Here is a 9,910-nt window from a genome sequence, read left to right on the forward strand (position 1 = left end):
TGTGTAAAAAGAAGAAAAGTAATATGCATATTAAAGGAAAGACAACATCATAGTCGTCCTGAATTATATTCAGAGATGTGGGTGTGATTTGTATACCGAAGCCGATTTTTTTTCTCCATTTTAGGATGAAACGTTTAACGTTTCAACATTTATTGCAAGTGATAATGCAACAACAGGAAATGCAAAAAGTAAGTAACTATGACCCGATAACATGAATAATTTACTATTATAAATTATAATTTTAATTTAATTGCAGATATTTACTTTGGTCCAATATTTCAATTAATTTCAATGAAATTCAATTTTAATGTTAAATCTATAAATGTACAATTTAAGTCTATAAACGTCCAAAATTAGTAGCCCCAATATGCTCAAATGTGAATAAAATATCAAGGATAGGATAAATTGAATATGAATAAATGTAAAACATATTTCCTCATGTCATATTTAGCGCGCATTTGCAACTTACCTGACAGTATTCTAGGCTGCGTTTGGAAACGTTACCCAAGTGTACCCGTTGCATTGGAGTAAGCGAAATACAAGAGTGAGATAAAAAAAGAGGGAGAGTACTCAAGTGATGTTTTCGAACGCAGCCCTACTTCGTAGCTTGATATAGCATGGTATGAACCAGGTAGATATCAAAACGGTTAGCCACGCCTCTACCACAAGTTACCAAACACGCTAAAACGTTCTGGTACACTTTGGTACATATACCAAACGATCGCCAAAAATCAGCCCATGTGTCTAGCGTTCTTGTTATTCGTAACTCATCCGTGCGGAATCTCAACCCAAGAAGAACTCAATACTTCGCGCGTTGCTAACTATATAACTTTCATAGCATCAGATCTTGAAAAGATATCTTGGGAACTTGTGTGGATATTTAGAAGTCCTCGAAATATTTTTAGGATATTCCGAGGACTTATGCGGACATTTAGCAATCCTCTGGATGTCTTTGGGATATCTTTTAAATCTTATGCTATGTGGGAAATGATTTGACACACGTCTGTATCAGAATTACATCAACAAGTATTGATAAATTGGAAACTCGGAAGTTCTGTAGTCACTTGCATAATGAAAAAGAAAAAAAAGACGTCTTTATGATCGCAAAACGTGCCTTTCCAGTGTTGAAATATAAGCATTTCTCGTTATTTTAGGCCGGTAGTCAAGTTTTATATTTAAAACTGTTTTAATTTCACTTTTAAATACTCCATAGCCAATGAAAGGATCCGCATAGTATCTGAAGATGAACTTAAGACGGTCTTAAATATAAGACCGTAGTCCTATTCTGTAATTTGTTATTGGAGTTAACGACAATTTCGTTATCGTTGCGCAACTTTTGTATACCGTAGAAAAGCTGCGCAACGATAATGAAACTGTCGTTAACTCCAATAACGAGTTATAGAATCCCAGCTTTGAGCTCTTCCCTTATAGAAATATCATACTAAGAATCATTGATAATTACTTATTATCCAGTATTTTTAATACTAAAAATAAGTAATTATCAATGATTCTTAGTATATTTCTATAAGGGTTATTCTTGAAATAGTTGCATATACGTAAGTTTTACTGCGCAGGTTTAATCATACTATAAAATAGCTGCGCAATGAAAATTACGTATACGCAAAAATTTCAAGAATAGGGAGTCGATTGTGTACCTTAAAACGGAATGAAAATGACAAAAGTGAGCAAATTTACTAGAATATTTATAACTTCATTGGTTAATGCCTAGTAAATTTACTCACTTTTGTAATTTTCAAGATACACAATCGACCCCTTGACTATATAGATCTGTTTTCTGTTGCTGCACTACTGAACTGGTGCAATAAGTTAAAGTGAGACAAGCATATATTTTCTCATTCTAACTTATTGCACTAGTTCAGCAGTGCAGCAATAGAAAACAGACTCTATGAATACTGGCCTTAGACATGTAGAAGATATCGCCACGATTCCACGATATGTGATATAGTGTCATGTGTGTGTACGCGCGGCGCATGTGATACGTGTGTGAGTGTATGTATGTGTGCGTTGGAAGGGTGTCAGGTATGTAATCCCGACGTTACAACAGAAACGACCGAAATATCAAAGCACCCGCAAATGCTTGCAACAAATTCGCATTTGCTAATCACGAGACGGTGCCTTTCATCCTTTGTCCGTACGAGAGATCGTAACAAGTAATTTTCCGATCCGCGCATATTTAGCGAAATACTGAGAAATCGTGCGCCGCGCGTTCGCTGGCGCTTGCCACCGCGGCGGGGCGCCACGATCGATGCTGAGTTGCCGATGATAGCGCGCGTATTTATCGCACGGCTTTTCGATCCGGCCGACTTTTATTCGTGATAACGGCGGATTAGGCACCGGCGGAATATTTCGCCGGCCGGCGGCCGCGTCCGCGCGCAATTGCTCGCGCGGGACCCCCGCGTTGGGGCGCTCAGTGCGTTATGGAATGCGCGACGGGCAGCTACCGTGTTACGCGGCTCCGCACGATGCTCGGCCGAAAATGCACGCTAAACGCCCGGAAAGCCGTGCGCCGCGGCCGCCGTCTTGACGTCTCGCCGCCCGACATTGGACACGGTGCGTACCTCGGCCGCTGGCCGCCCACGCCGACCCGAGACGAGACACGCTCCCGTATTTTTCGTCGGTAGCACCGGGTATACGTGGCAACAGAGCGTGGCTGCCGTGCGAGCGCTGCTCTGTCACTTCCTAGTCAAGAGAATTCTCGTCGGCGGCACGACGAAACGAGGTACGTCGCATACGTATCGCCCACTCGTCTCGTCCCGCTCCACGGCCGTGCGTGCGCGACGGGGACGTCGCGAATATCGCACGGCGTGGATCCGTCTCGTCGACGTGCCCCCCACGCTGAAATCCGGATCGTGTACGCCGCCGCCGACAACGCTCGTCGCGCGATACGCTCGTTCTCCGTCGCGATCGCGTGCTCGCGGATCGCGCGGCGATCAGCAGCGCGTCGTGCTCGGGTCGTCTACACGCGCGGATTGTGTCCAGGTGCCCGTGTTGAGCGGTGATTTTCGTCCCCGGGCGAAGTGTGTACGACGACGACGCCGTCGCTACCGAGGATCGCCTCGAGGTTCGCCCAAAGGATGATCTGAGTACACGTCCGTATTCCGGGACGGATAAGCACACGTGAACCAGTGTACGCGCGTCTATTTATTTGGATACATAGTGTACCGCAGCCAGGAGTCCGTCCCCGTTTTATAGTCCACGAAAAAAGCGCAATAGGAATTTCATGCTGTAAGTTTCGCCTTTGGTTATCCGACTACTGGTGTTACGTACAGTCACATTTTACCGTATTTCGTCGCGCTGAGGACATCGAGAGGCTTGGTACTTGCAAAAATACATCTGTACGACCAACAGATACGCGCAATTCCGTAAATTTCGCCGTTGGTTACCCGACTACTAGTGTTACGTGCAGCCACTGTTTAGCATACTCTGTTGGGTTAATGGTATCAAAAGAATTGAAATGACGCAGTTATACAATCGAAAGGCTCAAAAACACAAATAAGAACTGTATGTGCAGTTTTTGTGTATTCTTAGTGTATATATGAATATTTGCAGGAAAATATGTGATATGAGTGTTTTGTAGGCAACCAAATCGTATCCAACCGATTACTTTGATCTAGTTTGGACTATTCTCAATTAACACAAACACACACAACACAATATCTATACATCTGAAGCAGCGACATGATATATGAAAAAAGGAAAATTATATAAATATATATAGAATTGTGTGTGTGTGTTTAAATAACCTTCTAATAATGAATTGTTATTGAAAGTGTTAATGATAGATCAGCGATTAGTCATTTTGTTCATATCTTTCTTACTAGTGACACACAATTCAACACAGATATTGATATTAATCTGATATAAAATCAAAAGGCTCAAAAATACGAATGAGAATTGAACATATAATTCTTAGTATATACTTAAATATTTACAGGATAATGTGTGATAAGAGTGTTATATAGGTAACCAATCATATCCAAGCGATCACTTTGGTCTATCCTAGGACTGTTCATAATAATTACAAACCCATACAGTATATCTATAGAACTAAAATATCAACATGATGTATGACAGGAGGAAATTAGTATAGATATATAGAATTATTTAAATAATTTTTAGAGTAATAATGCAATATCACTGCTGGAAATGTGCCAACAGTAAGTCAGCGATGAGCCATTTCGTCTATGCCTTCTCGCTAATGACACAATACAGTGCAAATGTTGATATTAATTCTGTTTTTCTCGCTACAGATATTTCCAATGGACCTACACATCAGCAGGCTGCAATGGGCTGACACAGAATGCGACTAACTTATTACACCTTGGACACTTGTCTCTCTGCAGCAGTGGCATTCTTGCGAGAGAGATAACTTGACAGGAGTTAATGGTGCTTCCACGCTGTTATCATTGTCCTCCTATCGATACAATGGAGGAGCCGGTTAAGAAGAAACAGCGTGTCGACGGTAGCGAGGATTCCAAGAACGCGCTTGCCGATATCGAGGAACTGCAGAACAGCCTGCTCGCGCAATGCCTGTGCAATGTGTCGGAGAGCAGCCTGCGCAAGCCGTTTACCAGTACGACCGTGGAGGCAGCTGACGGTAGCTTCCGCTATTTCGTCCTGTCCGAGTGGAGCAACGAGCAGACCCTCAAGTTTCTGAGCGCGTTGCAGCTGCTGTTCGACCTGGCGATCAAGCAGAACGTGAGAGGCCTGATATGCAAGCGAGTGTTGGACACGTGTAAAGCGTTGGCGCGCAACGAACATGGCGTGATCGATCAGATAATCGATCTCTCCTACACAACCGACAAGTTCGTGTCGTTCGCCGCGAGCCGAGTGCTCGCGTCGTTCTTCATCGTCACGAAGGACAACGTGCAGCCGTGGTTGGAGAAGCTCACGCAGTCCTTGGTGAATACGCACTCGCCTGGCCAGATGCTGTTCATCCTAGACGTGGTGAAAAGGGTGGTCGAGCACAAAGACTGCAGTATACACCCGTTGGAAGACGCGGACGCGTCTACACCGCCGCCCGGCTGCAACACCGTCGTAATCTCCGATTCCGAAAGTTTCGACAGCACCGCGATCAAGGCAATGTGCGTGAAGGCGCTCGAGTCCAAGTGGATCATCCTGGTGTCCAAGTTCGAGGCCATCCTCAACGCATATACGCCACAGCACGAATCTGTTGTGATCACGTTCCTGCATCTGTGGGAAACCGTGATCTCCGTGAAGGCCAATCTGTCAGTCATCGACACCAAGCTCTTCTACTCGCAATTGGACAACCTCGTGATGCTACTGAACGCGAACGTTCCTAGCGTCATTTGGCGACACCTACTCAGTCTGTTCAATGAGGTGTTATGCTACGGTAGCACTCTCGCGCTGCAGGATGTGTTGCCGGACGAGCCGTGTTCTCTGGCGCATCTGATCGTACGTGCGGTTAAGGATTGGAGATTGCTCGACGCGATGCCGTACCGTCACGGCTCTGGCCGATTCGGCGGGGGTACCGGCGAAGGTGACCGTCCACTGCTGCAGAAGATGGTGCTGCTGGTACTCAAGAGCGTCGCCGTGACTGTACGGGAGACACGCAGCGATACCAGCGACTCGTCTCTGGGCTCCGAGGCTGAGGACTTGGATGCGGACATGGCGGTGATCGAGAGAAGCATCCGCGAAGTTTTGCGCCAGCTGGACCAATGCGTCAAGGCGCTGATGCCGTTCCATCCGGAGATGCCGCTGTCGCAGTGGGTCGTGCAGATGTTTCATGATCAGGACGACTTTCTCATCGAGGGTATGGTGTGCTGCTTGGACGTCGCTGTGGGCCTCTTCTATCGCGGCCCGCCGCAGAACGATCTCGGCCATATGCTGAGTCCAACGCTCACGTTCGTCCAATTCGTAAACGCCGTGTCGCAGGATCCGGATGTGTTGTTGGACCTGCTCGTCAGCAACGAGACCTGCTTCCTGCTGTACCTACTACGATTCCTCAAATACATCCGACGCAACTGGCTCGAGTTCGTGTCGTGTTGCGGTCGCGAATTGCCAGACATTATGACAGTACTGACGAGACTGCGAATGGCCATCAATCGACTGGTGTCTAAGGCACTGTTCCCGTACAATATTAATCCGGTTCTGCGTCTGCTCGACAAATGCGAGTCCTTTTACGAGGGTAACGCGGACAATTGAGTGTGTCGGTGGTGTAAGATAACAGGAGGCAGAGCGGGGAGTCACGTGTCAGGTCAGCGTGTACAGATCGTATGGACAAGAGTATTCTTTCTCTCTCTTTCCGTCCTATACAGTAGCTAGGATCGTTCTCGCCGTCTTCGCCGTCATCTGTAAAATATCGCGAAGCTGTACAGATCGCCGCATCTCCGCGTTTTCCGCGTACAAGCGACTGAACTAACGCTGTCTTCGTAGCACTTTGTAGCTAACTAAGAGCGAGGCTTAGGAAGAGCGCGATCGAGCGCGTTTCTTATTTATTAGTTCTAGCGAAATTTCGCAAACGTAGTTGGAATTGCGACGGGGCACTGCGCACCCTTCGTCCTCTGTTAGCGAATGCACTGGTTTTCAGTCTCGTAATTGTCCCGTATTGTCGACGATTACGAATCGGACCAGCACAGTCGTCTGCGTAAAGATTGCGACACTTGTTTTGAACAAGCTCATACAATACGATATTGACACTTCCAACTATAAATTACTTTTGTACACCTCGTATCTAAAAATTTGACAGTCAGAGATTCTCAAACAGAGAACCAGTCCCGTTAAAAAGTGTCGCGGACTTTATGCAAGAGACTGTATATATAAGGCCGGGCGAAATTCGCCAGTCGCCATTATGTCACCCCGAAATCTAAACTGCATTCGTGTGGTGCTAATAAAAGTACGCTTTTGCCAAAGCACCATTGGGAAAAATACATCATAATGTTGTATACCACTAGGATAGTATTTATGTGTATACTTCAGACTATATATGTACAATTTGCCAATCGAGAGTAGAATATCTTTGTAAATGGAATCTTGTTTGTATTTCCACATTTTTGCGAATCGTGTACATAAAACGTAAACAAAAAAGAAGAATCAGTTTACAAGGCCGGCTATTTGATACATCTTGCAGCACACGTTTGCTGGATCGCTGGGTTTCATCGTCTTTTCTTTTAAAATTACTTTTGAAAGACACGGAAAAGCAACAATAGAAAAGAACTTTCTGTGTTGTTTATCCATGATTAGATATTGCGTAAATACAATAAATAAACTGCGACGCGTAGAAAATTTTGGAAGCCAGATCGGATTTTGTGCAACTTTTATGTGTAAAAGCGTGAATTTTATAGTTTCATAAATTTGCTCAATTCTCAAGACAATTTTCAACAGTCGCTAACATACGGCGACAATACTACGTGATGTACTCTCTTCGTTAGCGTTTCATTATTAAACTACACAAACGAGAACTGTAATCTTTCACGATATTAGCACTGCTTCCGGATGGATAAAAAAAGAGGGAAACAAAAACGACGTTATTCGCAACCGTCTCGAGATATCTCTGATAAAAACCTATATTTGTAAATAGCAATATTAACAACGATTAATTAATGCGTGGCGTACGCAGATAAGATTTCCATTCCTGTAAGTACTCATGTAACGCACGAAAATTCTCAATTTTTACTTTTATAATTGTGGTGTCGTTTAATTCAATCTTTCCCTGATCGAAGATTATATTTTCTATCGGAAGTCATGACATCGTTTGAAGTAGGTTTCACGTAGTTTCGTAGGAAGAGAAATTCCTCTATATCAATCGACTGTCGAGACAAAGATTATTCTCTTTTTCTTTTCCAATCAAATATTTATTATCGCCTCCTCTCTCTCCTTCCTTCCCTCTCAACATACAAGTCGAATACATTTGTCATTATCGAGACTTACGATTATATAGCCCGGTAGATTGTCTGTGATGTCCCAAAAGATTGGTCGCTACGATGTTTGTTACATTGATTAGAGCGACGTAACGCGCGCTGTGTTGTTGGGACAAACCGTTCGAATCTCGAGAGACCGATACAATTGAGTCCGTAAACGTTAGCCTTTTCATTTTTGTGTTTTGTGTCTCTCTTGTTTTTATATAAAATTACATTACTCTCTATTTAAATTTTCGCAAATGTAGCTCTAATTGTTCAAACGTCCGATCGAGAAATTTTGCGTCGAGCAGGGCAATTTTAAAACACAATCCCTTTTTACTAAATATTTATATTTGTGTATTAAATCATTATATGTATATATATACACACACATATGTGTATGCATGAATATATATATACACACACATATATATATATATATATATATGTATGTATAAATATATTCTCAATAAATCACTATTTCACAGCATCATTTTCCCATTTAACACGAAAACTTAGCGATATCGTATATTGCATATTAAGCTTTTTTTTTATCTTTTTCTTTTTTATAAATTAATCTTTTTATTTGCGTTCATTTCATTCGAAATGTGTTTCTCTGCCCCAAATCGGTAAAACTATCATCGCGTATTTTACACTGACGTACGAAACTACACGAAACTGTACATATCTCTGTAAAGTTTTGCTCTTTGCGAAACAGCAAATGTCCACTGCTCTGTAACTGCCCTGCAAAAGTTAGTTCAACAAGCTCCACTAAATCAACAACAGAATCTAAGTTACATAGCCCATTGTTAGTATCACGTTCAACAGTGTGTGGTACATGTGTGGACCATTTTTGTCGCATTTTATCTCTATCTCCCTTCCTCCCCCGTCCTACCTCTCTCTCTCTCTCTTTGCTTCTTCTTTTCCGTATTTAGCCGTTGCTACACATGTTGTTGCGTTATCAATAATAAACCGCTAATCATCCGTGGCACACAACAAAGCATTCTTTCTTTCTGTACACGTTATCTTAAATGAAAGAAAAAAAATGTTCGATCGGTCGCAACAGTGGTAAAAGCGATTCAAGCGATTTTCGTCGTAGTCTCGTAACAACATATGTGAGGCATGAGAGGAATTAAAACGTCACGAACATCGTTAAAAGAGACAGCTTCGTTTTCATTGCGAAAATATACAACAGGCTGCCGTAGTCATCATCATCATTATTATCAACATCGACATCGTCACAATCATCATTAGCGTCTATGCGCATTCAGACGAATTTATCGTAGCTCATTAAACGAGGATCGTTCAGTTTCGACGTATGTTTGGAAACACGTATAATTTGCACTCGAAAGAAAAGCATCACGCTCGATGTTTTTACAACGTAAAACATCGATTAACTCGCTCTTTACGCGGAAAAAAGAAAGACAAAGGGAAAACGCGATTTGCAGATAGTTTCGTTGAACGCTCGCCGCGTTACGCAAAAGAGCATATACGATATCACGGCGGTCACCTCGCATCTCGCATCACTACGCATATATACTTATTGTTTCGACTATACCTATCGGTGTTACTCAACATTATTGCACGCTTACATCAAGCCAGCTCCTTCCTCTGTTCCCCTTCTTCTAATAGGAAATGAATTTGCAAGCGACATCAACTCACCACTACGGGAAAGGATTTCAGCGTGTGACTGGGTGCGTGTGTGTGTGTGTGTGTATGTATGTGTGTGTCTCTCTCTGTCTTCTCATGAGATTTCATTAAAACGAAGTCTTCCCGCACCGGTCGGTCATATGAAACGATCTAAAAAGGGAAACTGAAATACTTGCGGATGTAATAAGTGTGTCGTGTGATACAGATAAACAGCACGCGCGCGCGTATATATATCGGGTGTAATGGCAAATACAATCAGGCCATTGACACACGGATCTTTCTACTAACCAGAAGCCTTGAAACGTTCTATAGTGAAAAGTAGCGATTCTCTCTCATTCTCTCGCACGCCGTCTCTCTCTCTCTCTCTCTCTCTCTCTCTC

General features: G+C 43.2%; 1 protein-coding gene across 5 annotated transcripts in view; it reads left to right on the forward strand.

Moving 5' to 3' along the window:
• Window positions 1–8,874, forward strand: part of LOC116840732 (protein lines) — a 119,892-nt gene extending 111,018 nt beyond the window's left edge. The window contains exons 1-2 of one of the 5 annotated variants that reach the window (XM_032807838.1): window positions 2,284–2,740; window positions 4,272–8,874. In XM_032807838.1, the coding sequence (XP_032663729.1) occupies window positions 4,405–6,186 (1,782 nt within the window). In that variant the 5' untranslated portion in view covers window positions 2,284–2,740; window positions 4,272–4,404 and the 3' untranslated portion in view covers window positions 6,187–8,874. The other 4 variants (XM_032807841.1, XM_032807839.1, XM_032807837.1 and 1 more) reach the window with 4 other exon arrangements.
• Window positions 8,875–9,910: the final 1,036 nt, after the last annotated feature.

The sequence above is a fragment of the Odontomachus brunneus genome, unplaced genomic scaffold (assembly GCF_010583005.1).
Source record: "Odontomachus brunneus isolate Ranch 3 - 2012 unplaced genomic scaffold, Obru_v1 Obru_scaffold_011, whole genome shotgun sequence".
In the NCBI taxonomy this organism is placed as follows: Eukaryota; Metazoa; Arthropoda; class Insecta; order Hymenoptera; family Formicidae; genus Odontomachus; species Odontomachus brunneus.